Below are 20802 nucleotides of genomic sequence, written 5' to 3'. Positions count from 1 at the left end.
ATGAAACATTCATTGTGAAGTTAATTCTAAATTCAAAGGGTTAAGGATTTTGGCTATAACATGCAAGAAAAAAAAATTCCAGCTGTAATAATTTGCGTAAAACATTCTTTACCACACATCAACTTCATCTTGCCATAGGGCAATTCACTACTACTGTCATTGAGTTATGATTCTTTCATTCAGAAAAGCTGTAACTATGAGGGGCAAACTTGATTTTGACCCTTTCACACTGTAAAGCTCCATAAGTTTTACAACATTATTTTTGTGATAAATTTTGTGAATTTTCCTTTTGATCTCTTTATTTTGCTGCGCTCTCTATTTCTGGTCTTGTGCTATGGTACACGGTTATTATATTCAAGTAATATATATAAGCATTTAAATGAAAGTACTTATAAGTATCATCAGTAAATAAAAAATTAAGTGATCTAACAGCACATAAAACTGTTTCTTTAATACTTTTAGAGTGGAATTATTAAATATATTTAGATAAAATTAAATATCCTTGTATTCTTGCCTTGCTATGCCTTATCTCTACTGACATGATTCAAAGTAGCTTTCTGCATTTTTATCTTCATTTTGTTGCCAGCATAAGTTATCTTCTATGCCACAAGATGATTGCTGCTGTCATCTATTCCCCACCCACTTCATTTATCATCACATCGCACCTCAATAATGTACTCATATAACTAATTAGTTGTAACTAATGGAAAATAAATACGTGTGGCTATTAATTTCCAAGATTGTTCAAATAACTCCAAAAATATTAATGTATAATATGCTTTGAAGTAACTTCTGCCTGCTGCATTGCACTTTTGTGATCGGCTGTACAACTGTTGGAAACAATTTTTAAAGTTCTTTCGGAATCCTCTTAATTTTGGATGTTTGCCTTGATATTGTCAATATCCTAAAATCTTGTTCCCTTTAGTCCCCATGTTTTCAGTTTAGGGAACAAGAAATAGTCTGCATTTGAAAAGTCCGGAGAATATGGAGGGTGGTTGAACCACACAATTTCATGGTTGGCTAAAAAATGTTTCACAGGCAAGGCAATATACAGCCATGCATTGTCATGCAGAAGCACCCAACTACCCTTTCATCGAAAATGAGGCCCTACTCTAAGAATTATTTTGTGAAGTCAGGCCACAGAACTTTTGCGTAGAATATTCCTGCGACAGTCGTAGCAGGTGGAACAAATTCATGATGGATTAGGCCTTTGCTATTGAAGAACGTGATTAACATGACTTTACATTTGGATTTTTGAAAATTTAAAGCAAAATTTAATGTTTATTCCCTGCTATATATTTGCACTAGAACAGCACTGCTTCCACACCTAATGTCTCCTTGCATGTTGCCACACTATAAACTGGAACAAGAATGACGTGCTGCATAGAAATTGACACACTCTCTCTCTCAATCTGTGGGTTTGTGCTGTTGCCGGATTTCTGGGATGGGATTGTTCAAGTGTGTGTTTATGGGATTTGTGTGTTGAGCAGAGTCGGGGTGTTGTCTCTTGGGACTGATTGGGTCCAGTAGTTCTGAAGGGTTGGGGTTTCCTTCATGTGCTGGTTGTGTGTGCTGTCCTCTCTCTCACTTCTTTCTTTTTGGCAATATGAACTAAGTAATGGCAAAGGTGCCTTTGCAACATGACAACCTAGGATCCTTCATAAATTCCACATTTTAATTAATTTGTTTATTTTAGATCCCAAGAACCTTTCAGCTACTGGAAACCACCCGAAGTACCCACTGGTGTTCAGGCTTGGGCCAGCTAAGTTCACCAAGTGTGACAATCGGAAGTGGGGGTCTCCCGGCTGTTGGACGAGAATGGGATATGAGGTAGGGCTGCCGATGTTCTCTCTAAATTCCGTTTACACCTGTGTGGGGATCCTGGGATTCATCGTGTTGCCTTCCTCTCCCTGTGATAGGGTTCTGTGGATCGCTGGTGGGAATCCCGCAAGTGTCGTCATCTAACTCAGTTAGAATGTGATAAATGTGCAATATATTTTTAATTTAGAAATATTTGCAAATATAATTATACTTAAAATGTGCAATATTTGCCTTCACACCGATGGTGGGCCATGGACCACTTTTATGGTCAATATTATCATGAGCTTCCTTAATTTACAATAGGCCTAATGTTGCAGATGCTGGCCAGGTCTTCAATGTTTGTTTTCAGTGTTGCCAGATTTCATGTCATAATTGTGCAATAATGTTTTGTTTCGTAAAAATATTCAAATAAGAAACTGTCAAAAAATCTATGTTAATTTTGAAGTGCTACCAATTCTTCAAAAAATTCTTCTTAAAATGAGTTTATTGTAATAAATATTCAGGTAGAGAAATCAGTGTCATTCCTTATTGTTGTCTGCTAAAGGTAAATTTGGGAAAACAGAAAATATGGGAATGCAATTAACATTGCAACCAACTTTTTTTTAGGGGCATCACGGTAAGCTGGAGATATTGATTTCTGTGGCTATTTATGCTTTGAAGTGATTCTTTTTATAAGTGAAAATATCTACTAAACTATTTTGGGGAGGTGCAGATGAACCATGAATTAAGCAAGGGAGCTCTGAGTGACAAAAGTTTAAGAACAACCGATTAAACTGACAAGGGCTTATGTAACAGAAGAGCACCAAAATGATGTCTTGCACGATTGAGAATTTTGTCTCAAGCCACCTCTGTGGCCTCAAAAGCCTGGGTTTAATCCTCAGAACTACACTGTGGTGAATAACTTGAATTGATATTCTATATTTTTTCATTTTTGAGGCTGATACATGAATGCTAGCTTACCTTTCAAAAAAACCTTGCCACAGATATAAAACACAAAAATAAGACCAGTCACACATCCTCTCACAGCTATTTTGGATAACAAATGTCAGCACTCTTAGTATCGAACACTTTTTAAATCAAGTGTTAAACACAGCACAATGCTGAGGGCTTTTCCATAACAAAATATTACAGCCAATTCACTTTTTCAGAGATAATTGCTTCAAAGGTGGTAAGCTGTTATGGGCAGTAAGAAAAACAGCAGCACTCTGCAACACCATTATCAGTCCCATAATCTGATATGAAAAAACTCATTTGATCAATTTTGTTGTATCATGGTCATTTCATGCATGAGAGGTCTAATTAGACTGGGACATACAATTTTCAAACTATTTTTTTCCATGTCATTTCACAAAGAAGTTTTGGTGCATGGGGGGTATCTTTTGGTATGGGGGGATTTCCTGCAATAGCAATGTGATTTTCCTCAAGTTGAAGTTGTACAACTTTGTCAGGAAAGATTCTTTCACAAAGATTATATAAAGTATCGAGAACTTGCAAAATATACAAACATCTTTTGGCACAGTAGGGGAATGTCTTATTGACTTGAGCTACCCTGAGAAAAATCAGCTCTAGCAAATGTTATCATGCTAATTCCATAGGGAAAGTATAGCTGCATATTAGTCTTAAAACAGAATAAAAAAAACGTTTTTAACTTGTTTCTTAACCTCACATCCATTTATTTCATGTTTAAAATCATCTGAGCTTCCAAAGCTAAATAATAATAAATAATGTGATCCTCACATATTCCCAAGGGATCAGCATGATCCATCCAGGGAATATGTTAGTGTTAGTAAACATCCATGCCCAAACCGGGATTCAAACCCAGACCTGCCCAGTGAGAGGCTAGCTCCCTAACCACTCGACTGCCAGGCAGCAAATTTATGGACCTTTTTGTAAAATAAAACAATTTTTTTTTATCTTTAATTAATCAATTTTTCTTTAAGAATCAATGGTTGTACAATGCACATGTGACCACCACTAAATATTCAATGTGAAAAAAAAATTTGCTGAATCTTTTACAGCCTATGAAGTACTGTCAGTATTCAAATTTTGTTTGCTAAATAATAATAAAGGTTTACTTTATAGTTTTCACGGGTTCAACAAGCTTCATAGTTCAACAAGCTTCTCCGCAGTATATTTAGGCTTAAGCAAAACATGCTGTTGAGATGAAAAATGGCATGTTTTTTGCAATGAATGAAGATGATGAAGAATAACAGAAAAATAGAAACAAAGAAAGAATTTATGCTTAAATATTCACATATAAATAATATGCCAATGCTAATTATTTTAATGTTAAATTAAACATTTATTCAAATATATAAACAGTGAAAGAAACTTACAAAAAGGGAAGAACCTTTTTCCAGAGTGATGTCACTTGTATAATTCATATCACCACGGAAGTCTTCTAATGTAGATTTTGAGTTCCTTTGGCACAGAAAAAATTAAAATTTTATAGTTCTTTCAATACTTTAGTATACATAAAAATATATTTATTTTGACATAAAACTTCTTCTGCTGTGGATTAAAAACATAAAAGAATTTTCATTTCAAATATCACAACATAATGGTGACATCACAATGCCCATCTATATAATGCTGGTTCAACTTATCTTTTTCATTTGGTCACTCCCAGACTTTAGTTATAAACCAAAATGTTCAGCAATCTTTACAAGTCCTAGATTGACCTTGGGGAAAAATATTTGAGCAGAAATTTTTAACTAGAACTGTTTCCCTCCCTTTAGCTGCACTCCTGATTGCAGAGTTATGAATAGGAAAAATATTTATTTATGTACTATGTGTGTAATGCATACAGTGTTAAGTACATTGTGTGCAAATAATATATATTTATGTACGAATTTAGAAACATTCTATATCTGAAAATTTTTCCAAATGGCAATAGCAGCAATAGAAAATGATAAACACAATGGAAAGGGTATAATGTACTTCATGGCATTTGTATCAACGCATCTAGATGGGATGAAATGATTGAACAGCGAGTGAAAAATATTTGCAAAAAAATACTCAAAAGATCTGTAAATGATTTTGAAGGTCTTGAGGAAAAGAATGATTTTAAAGAAAAAATTGTGAATACATCAGAAGAATTGAATTTAGCAGCGAAAAATGAAGGCTTAGTCCAGCGCATTAAAACTGGTAGTAAGACTTGATAGAATAAGAAGCTGCCAATGTAACTGAAAGAAAAGAGCAGAAAAATATGGAGTTGTAAGGTCAAAAAAAGTTAGAAAAACTGTGTAATACCATCAAATCATTCATAAGAATGAAGACTTTTCTTTGCACAATTACTTTTCTCAATGTGGACAGTATGTTCTCTTTTTTGATGGACTTCTCTGTTTCCAATCCCATATTAACAACCTTATGCTTGATGCTATTTCAACTTCTAAACAATCCATTGTGCATACAATACATATTCTACCCAGTCTTCTGTAGTTTGTAAACAATTCACCCTATAGGTGATGCTTGGAATGAAAACTGAGTTATAATAGTATATTGTTTCCAGCAAAGAAACAAGAAAGGAGAAAATAAGATACCATGTTTATTAAGGAACTAACACACTTTTTCTCTCTCCAGAACTGAACAGGTTTATTCATGTGCACATTAGAATTGATGATAAATATGACATCAAGAACATCCCAATGAAGATTCATGCAGTATACTACCAAAGGAAGTTGACAGAAAAGTCTGTGAGCAATAGATAACTTGACCTTCATTTTTTGCGAATTTGAAGTTTGGAATCATGTGCAATTCAAATAAGTTCAAGAAATGCTGTTTCCAAAATTTCATATTAAGTAAACTGAGGTAAGTGAACTGCTTTTTTCATTAGTGCAAATTCAACCTAGTACTTAGGTTGGGGAAGTCAACAAAACTTCTGAAAATACGGCAGCAGGTTTGTGGAACAAAGTTTGAAAAATAGATGGCAGCACTATAACAAGCATTACACAGAAACAAAACTTAATGTTAGGTTCACAACACGAAAATACATATTCTGACATGTACCAATTCGTTGGAGGTTCCATAGGGGAATATGGATGAAGTACATGTGTGGTTACTATAGTAATAGTAGTAACTATGTTTAAAGATAAAAACCGAACAGAAACGCATTGATAGAAAGTCATCTCATAGTTAAGAGTGCCAACCATACTGAGTATAGGTTTGGCAACCCACAGAATCATCATTCAAAAAGAGAAAAGGAGAGAATTTCTTTGATTGAAAAACTGTATAGAATTTCTTTAATTTTTGAAAAGCTTTACATGCTTTGAGTTGCCCCCCCCCCCTGTTTTAGGTCATAAAAATCCTAGCTCTAGTGATCACAAACCCAACTTCTTCATATGAACTTGCCTTTCAACTTTAAATGAACAGCTAGCAAACCAAGCACATTTTTATTGAAAAATAGAATAGATACAAATAAAAAACTCTACCAGGGCCAATTTTCTAAAAGTTACAGAATTTTAGAAATCACATAATGGGTTCCTCTTACCCCGGTGTACAGTGTTGTCTTAATGTATAGCCCGGGGACATCAGGTTCAGAGAGGGACTTCATGAAAATGAAATATGGGGAAAATTTTCAAAAGCAAGAATGTAAACTGGCAAGCAGGCATTTCTAGCAGGTAGGGTCCTCGGAAAAATCACTTTGCCCAGGGGCTCATGATGCTCTTAAGACCAGTGTACCTTATATGAAAGAAACTTTTTTGGAAAATGTGAAGTTTTTTTTGAAAAATCAAGTTTCATTGTGTTAGTGAAACTTGTATAATTTCTCTACAGCTGGTCAATGTGAAATACTTTAAAATCGTAAATTACTTTTTAATTTTGACAGGGTTTCTTGGGTTCCACTTACCCCCTGATGTACCTCAATTTTCTCTTTTCAGTTCTCTTGTTCAGTGTTGTAAAAAAAAAAAACACATTTTTGCAGTAGAAAACAAAGTGTGTGTTAGATAAAAGTAAATACCCTAAATGCTATTCTACTTTTCAGGAGCAAGACATTAAACAGTAATAATAATACAACACTTGAATAATTTTTTTTTTTGCATTTTAAGCAGTTCCAGTATTCCTACTTTCCCAAAGCTCAATTTTTGGCAGGGGGTAGGACTGCTTGAATAGGATAATAAGCATAAAGCATAATAACATGATTCTGCTAAAAGGCAGTCATATTCTGTATCATTTTTCTAATTCCAAGTGATAAAAATTTTTTTTAATGAGCCAGAAAATAATCTTATTGTAGGGATTAATGTGGATCTGTAAAAATAATACAATATATAATTTCAATTTACCCTACAATATTCTGGGGGAAATTGTAGGGTAAATTGCAATTATTGTATTATTTTTACAGATCCACGTTTTTCCAAGCAAGTGTGGGACATCAAATATAGAACTCTGCTTCCATCCTCAAAGATTACTTAATAATGAACTTTTCTTTACTAGGTAAAGAAAAATTCATTATTTAACAACTTGCTTTTTCCAAGCAAGTGTGGGACATCAAATGTAAAACTCTGCTACCATCCTCGAGGATTACTTAATAATGAATTTTTCTTTACTAGGTACCATAAAATAGCATTTGCTAGATGTGTAAAACACATATTTTACTTTGCTTTTGCGATTTCCTCTTCTCTGAACCCCATAACAGAACTTTTACGTCGAGCAGAATTGTTCTGTTGCACTGTGGACCACTCTGGTTGATGCTGAGAACTTAAACTACCTCGAGTATTGTCATGATATGACATTACATCTTCAGGGACATCAGATCCATCAAAAGATTGCATGCATGTAGAAACCATCTTGTGACAATATGTGCATACTCTAAGGTCTCCTGCAAAAATTGATTAAATAATTGTATAAAGAACAAATATCACATCTGAACATCTGATCAGAGGTAAAAAAACAAGTTAAAAGCAGTTTCTAATCAAATCCTTCAATTGTTATGAAGCTTTAACCTAATGACACTAAAACAAAATTTCTAATTGAAGTTTTATTGCTCTTTATGATGAAGCTGTTTTGTGGTGCGTGTTGAGCATCTCAGTTGAGTGGTCTCAGCTGGATGAAAAACAGTTCTTGTTGATCAAGGAATTGCAGTTGAAGTTTGCTCTGTTTCAGTAGAGGCATCGACCATAGATGAAGTCTTGTGTTGACAAACTGCAGGAATCTCTCGTTGACTTACATGATCACTAAAAGTGACAGATTTCTTCTGAGGGAAGTGTTTCCTAGGAATAGGAGTTGGAGAAAACTTGGTCGACTTCACACCCTCGAAGCAGTTCAAAATGTCTCTTGATAACGTATCCCCCATCAAGTTCAACTAAGTAATAAACACGACCAAATTGTCAAACAACAGTTCCATATTTCCATTGGCTTGACTGTACACTATCTCCTTTGAAAAATTTGTCGAAGACTGGCTGTGTTTCTCTATTCTTGTATGACTTTGGAGTTGTAGGTTTGAGGAGATATAGCTTCAATCGGAGATTCTCTCCCAACAATAATTCTGCTGGAGTCTTTTCACATGAAAGAGGTGTAGCTCTGTACCCAAAGAGTAGTTCACATAATTTTTCGCAGAGTGTTCCTTGTTTGAATTCCATGCATTTCAGTTTTGTCTTCAGGTTTGACAATAACGTTCTGCTTGTCCATTTGTGGAGGGATGACCAGGAGCTATCATTTGTTGTCAAATACCATTTTGTTTGCAGAAGTCCACAAATTCTCTTGATTTGAAAATTAAAGCATTGTCACTAACGAGAATATCTAGCAGTCCATGTCGACTGAATATTTCTCGCAGGAAATGAATTGTAATAACAGAATCTGGGGCTTTCTTCATGTAGTAAATTTCTGGTCATTTAGACTTTGCATCAATGACAAGTAAGAAGAAATGTTCCATGAAGGATCCTGCATAGTCCATGTGATTATACTGCAAATTCCTTGTTTGACTTTCCCAATTTTGCACTGGAACTTTTCAGGTTTTTTTTTTTCTTACAACAATTCTTACAACTTTTCACAAGACTTTCTACGTTGGATTCAATATTCTTCCAATAGCAGTAATTTTGAGCAAGTGCTTTCATCTTCACAACTCCGTAATGAGTTGAATGTAGCTCTCGAAGGATAGTTGGTTGAAGTGTCTTAGGTTTTATTATATGCTGCCCACAAAGTAGAATTCCTTCCTGTGTAATGATATTTCTGGGTCATATAAAGTTCCTTACATCACATTTTTCTTTAGTTCACAGAGATCATCATCCAATTCTGTTTCTTTTCGGATTTCTTCAGAAGTAATTGTGTCTATGGATAGAATGTCTGATCATTGATTCTTATAGGACAGCAGTTCTCAACCTTTGACTCGCAGAGCCCTTTTCAGTATATAATTTCTATGGTGGAGCCCTGTTTAACTCGATGAGCCCTTTTTTGTACATAATTTTTATGGCAGAACCTTGTAGGTCTCTCTTATTTACTTATCTATCAAATTTACTGATTTATTTTATTTTCCTTGAGCTGCTGCGAGCCCCTGGGAGGTGCACATGGAGCACCGGTTGAGAACCGCTGTTATAGGATATATTCATCATCAACAGTGTTGACTTGTACGTCTGTCAGTGGTAAGGGACTTCTCAACAAATAGTCCATGTTTGCATTTTCGAATGATTTTTGATGCTTCATGTCATAGTCAAAGTTGGAAAAGAAATGTGCATTCCATAACATTCCTGTAGTTGATAATGCTGGAAGTTTTTTTTCTGGATGCAGACAGTCATCATTGGTTTATTGTCACTACTAATGTGAATTTTTGACCGAAGATGTAATCATAGAACTTTCTGCATGTCCAATAAACAGCTGTAGCTTCTTGGTTGAGTTGATTAATTTTTCTCGGCAGCTGTTAGTGATCTTGAGGCAAATGCAATTGAAAGTTCACTTCCATCAGGCATATTATGTGATAATATTCTGGATAGACCATATGGACTAGCATCAGTAGCCAGTCACTGGAAGTGTTAGGGTGAATAGCATGAGGACTTGGTTACTAGCAATTTCAGACTTGATTTTTATCAATGCTGCTTCACAATCAGCTGTCCAGTTGAACGGAATACCTTTCCTGAGAAGGTAGTTTAATGGATGAAGTAACTTGGTCCACTCTTGATGAATTTTGAGTAATACATAACTAATCCCAAAAATTGTCTCGATTTGCCAACATTTTTTGGTCTGGGTGCTTCTTGAATAGCTTGAATTTTAGCTGGAGATTTGTTCAGTCCTTTAGAAGTTATGACATGTCCAAGGTAGATTCTACACTTTTTTCAAAAAAATTTACATTTGTAGACACTTACAAAAAATTATATTTCTATAATTTATCTAGAATGTTCAGCAAGTGTTCATTCTTCATACGTCTTGCCTTGTATAATTAAAAAATATATAATATGCAGTTACTCTATCTAAATCTTGAACAAAGTAATCCATGAAGGAATGAAATTCATTTGGTGGTTTTTTAATGCCAAAAAATAATCATTTTGTTAAATAGATACTTTGATGTGTACAGATTGTGTGTGTGTTTGAACTTTTTTTACTGTCTTCGTTGATTGCTAAATGCAAATATGCTTTGTGGATGTCCAAGGTACAGAAATATGATCCACCATGTAGCTTTTTGAATATGTCTTCGATCTCAGGTATTGGGTGTCTGGCATCATGAAGTTGATTGTTTACGGTCACCTTGTAATCAGCACAAATTCTTACAGAACCATCAGATTTTGGCATGATGACAAGGGGTGTTCCCTATTCTGAATGATCCATTTTTTCTATAACCTCTTGATCCCACAAGTTATCCAGTTCTTTTCAACTTTTCCTTGCAAAGCAAATGGTACTGGACATGGTTTAACAAACACCGGTTTGGCATCTTTCCATAATTTCAGGAAGCGCTATATAATATGGAATCTTGCCCACTGTCTGTTCAAAGACATCAGAGAGAGAGACATTGAGAATATTAGAAACAGATCTTTTCATGACAGACACGGGAATATGCTTTACACTTGTGGAATCATGAATGTCATTTATGTTGATACCCAATTTATGCATCCAATTTCAACCAAGGATAGGTTCTCTCTTCAAATTGACAAGGTATAATTCTTCTTCACTGTATTTAGTACTGTAGCATACAGTCACTGACGTATTTGATGGGTTTGAAAATTTCACCTTATAACTTCAGAAAAATATATTTTTTTTCAGGATTGGATGATTTATGTAGTCACTTATGTTCATGATGCTCACATGACTCCCAGAGTCCCATTCAAAGAAACAATTTTTCCCATTTAATTGAATGACTGCAAATATTCTATCGTCTTTGTCAGCAGTGTTGTTACATATATCAACAATTTTGCTTACTTGAAAGTGATCTGGATTTTCCCCATATCAAACACTATTTCCTTCAGGAGCTCTGTAATGCATACTCTATTGATGTGACCTTTTTTGAAGCAAATCTGGTATGAGAGCTAGTGTTTCATTTGAGTTTTGAGTCTGGTTGTTTCTTTGCAGTAGAGAGGCGCATTGTCTAACCTAGTGTCTCGCAAGTTGAGGTTTCACTTCTGCTGGACTAGATTCCCATTGTGAACTTCCACTGTTATTGCATTGCACAATTTTATTCACACTGGAACCGTAATCATACTCTTGCAGAGCTATTTATTTTTAATTTTTGGCTCCAATCGCTAACACAATTTCAAGTGTTTCGTGAACGTCAGTTCAGCTTGTTGTAGAATCCTTTCACGAATTTCTGTCACTGTTCTGTAATCCTTGTATGAATTGAGCATGTAGCATGAGGTTGATGACAGATTTTGAACACTCAGCATTTTCACAACTATATTTGAATTTGGCGAAGTTCTTTTAACGTAGCAATATAATTCGAAATCGGCTCACTCAGGTGTTGTCATAGTAGATAAGACTGATTTGTAACGTAATATCTTGATAATTTTTTTTTTGGGCATATATCTCAGTTTTTTTTATATTTTTCTCTCTCTTTTGTAGTCTAGCGTTGGGTGTTATATTTTACTGTTTTTCTTTTAATTTTTTGTAATTCTTATTGTAATATGCATCATCATCAACCATTTTCAATCCACTGCTGGACGAAGCTCTCCTCTAAATTTTTCCATTTTACTCTATGATGCTTTAGCCATCCAGTTGACTGTAGTCAATATTCTGATCTCGTCAATCCATCTTACGTGGGGACGCTTTCTCAGACGTTTAGCACCATAGGGGTACCAATCCAGAATACTTGTGGCCCATCTGTTATCCAGTTTTCTTGCAATATATGTCCAGCTCATTTCAATTTCAAACGTTTAATTCTTTCCATGATATCATATACCTTTGGGTGGCTTCTTATCAGAGTGAATAATTTTCTGTCTTTCCTTGGTGATGCCTAACATACAACTTTCCATGCTCTTTTGTGTTGTCTGTAGCCTTTGTATCATCTTGCTTGTGTGTGTCCATGTTTCAGCTCTATAAGTCAGTGCTGGTAGCACACACTGGTTAAACACTTTTCTTTTCAGGCATAATGGCATGCGACTCTTCAGGATTACACAGTTTTTGCCAAAAGTGCTCCATCTTATCTTGATCCTTCTGTTTATTTCATTAATGATTCCATTGTCCATGGTAATTTCTTGTCACAGGTATACATAGCTTTCTAATTTGTCTACCTGTGTGTTGTTGAGCAGGATCTTCATCAAAGCAAAGAAGTTGAACCTAACTTTAGCCTTTCGCTGATTCATTTTCAAACCCACCTGAATACTAGCCTTCATTAGTTCTTGCATCATTTCTTCTATTTTGTCTGGATTACTGCTGATAATAGCAATGTCGTTGGCAAAACGCAAATGGTTAAGAAAAATTCTCCATTTATTTTAATTCCTTTCTCATCCCAATCCAATTTTCTGAACACTTCTTCTAAAACAGTGGTAAAGAGTTTTGGTGAGATAGTATCGCCCTGTTGGACTCCTTTTCCAAGTTTAATCTTTACTTTTCTTTTATCCAAATGAATGGTTGCAGTAAAGTTGCTTTTTCACATATTTTCTTAATGATATTGAGATATGTAAGTTTTCTCTACCCCAATTACATCTACTTTAACAACAGCAGATGTGAAAAAAGAGTCAAGCGCTTTCTCAAAAGCAATAAAGGTCATACACAATAATTGTTTGTATTCCTTGTGCCTCTCAATGAGTTCCCAGATTGTTTGAATGTGATCTGCTGTACTAAATCCATTTCGAAAACCTGCTTGCTCTTTTGGTTGGGCTGCGTTTAATGTGGATTCAAGCCTATATGCCAGCACTTTGGTTAAGATTTTATAAATTACTGAGAGGAGATTGACTGGTCGATAATTCTTGATATCCTCTTTTTTGAACTTTTTGTAAAGAAGAACCATCCATGCAATTATTCCAATCTTCTGGCACATCCAATTTTGTGAGACAATTTGTGAATAAAGTATCTAGCATACTGGCAAATTTTTCTCCTGCTTTTTTAATAATGTCCATTGAAATCCCATCTTCACCTGGGTATTTTTTTTTTTTATACGTCTTATAGCCTTGTTATGACTTCTTTTTTCAGCACAGGTGATATTTATACTAATTCTGCTCCCTCCCTTCTGTTCCAATCTCTTTTTCTTCATGTTTGTACAGAGAATTATAAAATTTCTCAACAAAACTAATAATTCCATTTCCATCTTTTGTGATAGCCCTAAAAAAAGGAAAGATGGAACTAAAATTTCCTTTCTTCCAAAACAGTTTTCGCTTTGCTGATTTTAAGCTCCTGTCTTCTGATTCCCTATTCATAGAAATTCTTGCGAAGTGATTTCCTGGTGGAATGAGTTTTTTCCCTCCATGATAGTTCACTGCTCTGATTTGTCACCATTTAACTGCCACATATTTTCACACCTGAATATGGGAGCTATGTCAGATTTGTGTTGGTAAAACTTAACAGTGTGCTTGTGTGTGTGCCCAGCATTAGATGTGTTTTGAGTTCAGTAGGTGGTGCCATTTATCCTCCAAATTTTTAATGCATGGTTTTGAAATTTAAATATATGCAAATTTGTGTTGTAGGTCTGTGTGATCATTGTGGCAACCAGAGTTTTTTTCAAAGGAATAGCCAACTCAATATAGGAAAACCTTAAATTATCTCTGATTATCTAAGCTTTCAGTTATTTAAGGAGATTTTCTAGCCAATTACCACTGCGCAATCGTGGGTTTGAAACCCAGATTTTTGCCAAAGGCAAAATCTGCAGGGGTATGAGGCCTATGCCCCCCCCCCCCAAGAAGCTCAGAATTTACAAATATTTTTGTAGAAAATTAAAATATTGGAAAAAATACATTCATATACTATGTTAATTTAAAATTCTTTTTAGAGCGTTACACTTTTTGAATGTTTATTGACCTACAATTTCTGTGGAAAAGTCCTCTGCCCCAGAAAAACCAGATTCTGAGTACACACCAGTGATTTTCGTGATGCGAAATGGTGACTACCACATAGCAGCTAGATGACAAAACTGTGGGTATTAAGGTGGAGGTTTGCAGATTGGTTTTTTTCCCTCATTGATCTCAAAAATTTGTTTACAATTTGAATGGGTTTCAATCCTTTAAGATTTTTCAAAAAATGCACATTCGCAATCTTGTAGGAACGAGGAAAATTTACGCTGTATAGACGCTGTCTTTGAATGCCGGTAGATAGCCGCAAAAGTACTGTAATTTCCAGTATGTAACAGGAGGGAGAAAAAACCTGCAGAAATCTCTAAAATTTTAAAATTTGGTGTAAAGCCCCTCATTTAGGGATGCAACTGGATATGTTATCTTATTCTTCAACAACCCATGTGTATATCAGTGCATGCTTCACTTGCACTTAAAAGTAGTAAAATTACTTTTTTAATGTCATGTGATCATGATAGATGGTAGAAAGAGGAAGAAAAGTTAGGGAGTTTTTTTCTATTTGCTTTTTTTTCTTGGAACTAGGAAAGAACACGTCCCGGAGATGCGTGAATTTTGTTACGAAACCAAAATTTTTTGTGTCCTTTACCGAGAATCTAGGTATTTACAGCGCTATAGTGCGTCAGAGGCATCTGATCAATAGACCCCAAACAGACACAAAACCTCCTCTCTGTTGCCAACTGAAAAATTTTTAGACTTTTTCCTCAAAACATCTGTAGGAATTAAATCTGTCTGAAGTGAACTTTTTTCATCAGAAAAACTACAAAAAGCCATTTGACTGTCCAGCTTATTTATTTTTCAGGACCAGTCAATCATGCTGTTTTATGCTTTTGAACTTTGGTCAACTTTTTAGCCATTTTTTGGTATTTCATCAGTCACACCATTAACAACCCCTTAATGAACAGTGATTTTTGAAATGTTCAGTCTACATTAAAGGTGAATTCAAGTACTAACCACATGATTTTACTGCTGTGGCAAGATATACCAGCTTCTTCCTTCATTTAAGATTAAATAAATGCAAATATATGGTGGTCTAAATGCATAGCGGCTGTTTGAAATGGTGACATTTTTCTTCAATAGTCTGTAAATACTAAATGCTAACATATGAAATTTCTCCAATACATCTTTTACACACCCGCTTTTTGTGTTCAACACAATAAAATTTGACCTGCTTCATTCGTGAAAATCAGTTTCACCACAAGGCAAATGCACCATGGCTTTGTCATGATCGAAATTCCCACCTTAACATATTTAATGCAAGTTACACTCTGCGATCGTATAGTCACTTCAAATACATATTTTCTTTCTCACGCTACAAATTCGAAGACACAGTTGTCTAAATCATTGCTTACATGACAAAATTTCTAGGCCATAGCATGCCTTGTTTTTCAAAATATCTCAGACATCAAAAAGATACTGACATTTACGGTTTGCCTAAATCCAGACATTCTCATATTTGGATCTAAACCACCCTTTTGATTTTTGGTTTTTAACTTTTGAACCTATTGTGAAGGGTAGCCTGGTCATCAGACCAAACAAAGAAACTGAAAGTTAACTCTCTCGACCTGCTTGTAAAAGAGAGAACACTCATACACTTGCTGGTTTTGTGTGACAGGACCGGTTTGGGATTTGACGCACTATGTGTGGGGCACATATGAGCAAAATTTGAAGACGAAGATGCAATTAGTGTTTAGGCACTTGGAGGTTGGTGATGTAGACTGAATAATCATCCTCACAGCAGGGTTTAATGAGTAGACATCCAATCATCAATCATTACATTAGCATTTTAGCATTTTGCTAAAGCTTTTCTCCCAATTTTTGCTTTTTTGCAAAAATAATTTTTTATCTAGCTTAAACACTGCCTCACAGTGGTGAGTGACCAAGTTTTTTTCACTATTAATTCCCTTTTTGGTTGAGTTAATATATAATGTTGCAATATCTCTTGAATCTATAAAGTATGTCTGAATACAGAGTAACCATTAAAAACATATATTGTGGTAAAAACATAATTCTTCCATGTTTTTATTGAGTTATTATAATTTAATTACACAATTTGAATGAGTTCATTTATTGTGTAGTGATTTAATTATTTAATTTTATATCGTGACACAGTCTCCACAACAGTTTTAACATTTTTGACTGTTTTGAAAGCATATTTTCTTGACAATACAATGTTTAATTTGCTCATTTGACATAACATTTACACATTATAACTAGTTTCTCAGCATTTTAGTTCAAATTGTTTATTTTGAGATGACATTTTTCATTATATTTTAATGGTATTCAATCTTGAAGTATTTGAGATACCTTCAAATGAGTTGCATTTTCAACCACAAAAAATGGTTTTTAATTGTAATACTTAAAGTGCACTTTACTTTTTTTTTTTAAATTGTCTATTTTTTCATGTTAGGGTACAAGTTTGACAGCAAAAATATGAAAAATGCTTCTTTGAACCAGCTTATTTTAGGTCATACTGAACAAACTGAACACAACCAGGCTCCGTCACTGCAGCCATATAAGAACACCAGCCCAAGTGGCGTGATCATTATTTTAGGCCATACAGAAAAAAATTCTGTAAAACTGACACCAAAACTCTGCCAAGGTTGAACAGAGTGAGATGAGCCACAAAGTCTTGTCCAAAACGTCAAGTTTACTTTTGTTTACCTTCTACTGATGCAATGACAAATGCGAAAGATGCCACGGTCTACATATGCTGGTAAATAATGTACCCTCTATATAAGGCCAGTATTACACTATAAACGTTTTATAAAAGTTCTTTTATAAAACTTGAAAAATGCCACCAATAAGCTTATTGGTTACATTCGAGTGAAAAACATTCAAGTTTTATAAAGAAAAACTTTTAGTGTAATACCAGCCACACACATGTGCAGTGAAAATGTTTCTGCACACCAGCACACACAAAAAATCAATAGATAAGCTATTGGTGTATAAGGCATACTGCCTTACCACACATAAGAAAAAGCAAGTCAATGCAGGTAAAAAAATTAGATGGAATGTTGGTGGTAAGCTAGTATAATCAGTTTTCAAACATTAAGTTGTTTTTATATATAAGTTCAAATACAATAAAAACCAAAAATAACTCAATGTCATTTGAAAATCAAACATTCACATGCTACAAAAAAATAACGAAAAGCAGTCGAAATATTCAAGTAGTAACTATAATAGCAACACTATAAGTTCTGAAAATCATTTTTAAGAATTTTTTTTTCAACTGGGAAATTTCATCAACATAAAAACATAACTTGAAAGACTACCTGAATAGCCAATCAAGTTTCCTGAAATTCCTTGATTACAACATCGCCAGCAAAATATCTGTCCACAGACCCGACAATGATGACGTCTTCTGAAAGTTGTAAACTTATCCCCACATTCATAGCATTCTTTGCAATTACTATCTGGCATCCAGTATTGCTTAAAATCACTGTCTTTGTAGTTTTGCAGTCCCTAAAAAGAGAAAATTCAATTGAATATATTAAAAAAAATCTTTTTTTTTTTTTTTTCTAAATGTGAAAATTGTCTTCTGAAATTTTTAAAAATCATACATGGCTGGTTGTTGCATCATAAAAGTCAAAATTCAATCCAATTCAAATCATGCACTCAATGCTAATCATATCACTTTCATAACCAAACATTTTTTTTTTTGGAATTGTTAGGGTGTTTTTGCATTATTGATATCCAAAAAATACAACAAAAACAAATTTCAGCACACCAATATTTTTTTTAAATTTTACCAAAAATACAGGACCCACAAAAATGTGTGTTCTTGGTTTTAGATAGTGAAATGTGACATGGTGCGATACTGATAAAAGCAGTTTGATTCTTTGCTCTCAAACATAGTGTCACATTTTTGGCATCTCTCTCTCCTGTTACAGTCTGTCTACAATACCTAGCAAATTTGAGATAATCTACAATAGGCCGGTAACCAAAATTCTCTGCCTGACTTTTCATTTTTATTCTGGGATATTTCATACAGCTCATCACTATGTGGATTCCAAACAGTATTTTAAAAAAAATTCAATCTGTATTGCATCAATATTTTATTGTTCAAGCACAAATTTTTCAAATAAAATTCTACCTATCTTTAAACTATAAAAAATGTCAACTTTAACAATCTTAGGATGCAAAAACTATTCATTAATTTAAAAAATTGTATCAGCATTGAAAACTTTCAAAATGATCAGAAAGTTTGAAAATAGTTCAAGCATGATTGTCATTAAAAAAATAAAAAATAATTCATCCATTCAAATTTTTTCAGCTAAGATGTGTGTGATGCAGTGTATATTTTTATTCACATACAATTTTTTTTTCATAATTTTATTTATAAATTTTATGGAAGTCATCTTGAAAAAACAGCAAGTTCATCTTTGAGTGCTTCCCTTTGATGGAAGCCCTAAAGTTCCTATATTCACCATATTTCCAACTCAAAACACCCACAATCCTTTAAATTAGAGCTTAACTCCCTGAGGTTAAAAGGAAAATATCTACAGTGAGTAAAAGCAGCCCCCACATTTGTGCATACAGGGTCTGAAAGGGTTATGCTCATATCAGGTAACTTGGTACATGTAGTTTTCATTCAATCAGTACACATATTTCACTGTACATGTAAAAATATGAACACAAACTAAGGCCACAAAATGTAAATTTACCTATGAGGTGGTTTAGAGAATGGAAAATATTTTTTATAAAATGTATATAATGATCCAAGATTCTACTGAATTGTACATGAACTTTGTGAACATTCTTCTGAGGAGAATCTAGTAAATTTTTCATGGTGGAAAGTTCTGCTAGCGTATTTATCAGTGGCTTGTTAGGTGTTCCAAGTGATGCCATCTGTCTTTCAAATCGGAATATAGACAGTACTTGGGTAAGTACTAATTTGAAAAAGTTAGAAATAAAAAACTAGATAAACTCTTCAAAACTGATCTAGATAAATTTTGAAAGTTACTTTTTTAATGGTCTTCAAAAGTGTCATCTAATATACTCAACATTTCAGCTACTTTTCCTTTCTCTAATTTTATATTTTTCCACTGTTTCTGAAACATGATTTATATTTCCTCTGCTTTTGAACCATTTGTTAAAGTGCAAGATTAGTTTCAACAAACCCATGTTATAGGAGTGCACCGCCACCTGATAGGATGACCATTCTTGGATTAAAGACCTATTTATAGGGAGCCTAAGAAAGCTCAGGGTGACAAATGTGGGGAACGGGTGATATAAAAGCAGGATGTCCTTTAAAATTGCGTGTGTGGGTGGAGTGGGGAAGGGGGAGTAGCTGCCTTGAATCATGCTTTCTGACGAGACTAAAGCAATCTGGAATAATTACAAGAATACCTTCACACCCAAGAAAAGTGAAACTGAAAGAGAAACATTGCATACAACTAGTTTTTCTCACTTAGGAAAAGGGCACATTAAAAGAGCAGGCTAGTCACCTATCTTAACAAGTTTGTCACTCCAAGTGATGTGTGTCTCAAGGAGCTCTACACTTAGGTAGTCACCATCTCATTCAAGCCAATGAGGAATGAAAGTTTTATTAACTCCCCTCCCAATATTTCTTACAGATCAAAAGCCTTTCAATCAAGAGAATAGGTGCCAACATGGGCAAAATTTCTATTGGGAGAACAATTGCTACCTCAGCAATGCCATCAAACTTAACTATTGGCTTACGTAGCAACAGTTGTAATGTAATAGAAACTGGCTTGCATTTAGATAGCTTCTTTTTTTAGTATGACAACACAATCTCTCAATAGCAGTGTTCTTCAACCATTTTACACTTGCAGGGTGACGAAAATAGTTGAACAATATCATGGACCGGTGAAAATCAGATACATAATTCACGGACCTGATGAACTGGTAAGGCTAATTAAAACCAATATAGAGGCAATATCTTATAAAATTTAAAATTATGTAATGACTATATGCATTGGGAGAAATGTTTTGCAGACCAGCCAGAAATCCCCATGGATCGGTGAATGAAGAATACTACTCTACAACAGTGTTTCTCAAACACTGGGCTCAAACATCAGTCAAACCGGGCCGTGAATGATTCAGTCTCCCCATTTATTTTCCAATAGTCATGTGTATTACTGGGCCTTCTCCCACACAAAAAAGAAATCAACTGGACTGCAGGCTTTCAAATGTTGAGGACCTCTGCTCTATAGGATTTGGATTGGATACATTGTCATCAGATATCTCAAAACCATCAAAGTATCAACAAAGTTTTGCGGGAGTGACCAAATTGTTGATGGAAACTCTCTTTTGCATATTTAAACAAATTTATCAGCTGCTGGAATCAGAAAGTAGAGACCAATACATCAGAAGACTTCTCTGGATGCTGGTGTATATTGCTCTATACTGTACATAAAAAGTTTTTTCCAGAATGCTCACAATTTCATTAATTTACTCTACATTAAAAATATACAGTAGGACTGTTTATAACGAACACAGATATTAAGAATTTTCACATAAAAACTGAGGAAACATGATGCACAATTTGTAAGGTTGCTTTTCCCAATTTACACAACAGATGGCGCCACTATAACAAAAACCT

General features: G+C 34.4%; 1 protein-coding gene across 2 annotated transcripts in view; it reads right to left on the bottom strand.

Annotated features, from left to right (window-relative positions):
- Nucleotides 1-20802, bottom strand: part of fab1 (1-phosphatidylinositol 3-phosphate 5-kinase fab1) — a 92652-nt gene that overhangs the window by 56330 nt on the left and 15520 nt on the right. For both annotated transcript variants that reach the window (XM_089233360.1, XM_089233359.1), the window contains 3 exons: nucleotides 17510-17699; nucleotides 7414-7636; nucleotides 4158-4242 (listed from right to left, as the gene is read on the bottom strand). In XM_089233360.1, coding sequence (XP_089089486.1) covers nucleotides 4158-4242; nucleotides 7414-7636; nucleotides 17510-17699 — 498 coding nt within the window. The remainder of the gene's footprint in view (nucleotides 1-4157; nucleotides 4243-7413; nucleotides 7637-17509; nucleotides 17700-20802) is intronic.

Source organism: Pholcus phalangioides, unplaced genomic scaffold, assembly GCF_987345545.1.
Source record: "Pholcus phalangioides strain wild (caught in Gottingen) unplaced genomic scaffold, Ppha-v1.0 ptg000007l_1, whole genome shotgun sequence".
NCBI lineage: Eukaryota > Metazoa > Arthropoda > Arachnida > Araneae > Pholcidae > Pholcus > Pholcus phalangioides.
This window is presented reverse-complemented; position numbering and strand designations above follow the sequence as displayed.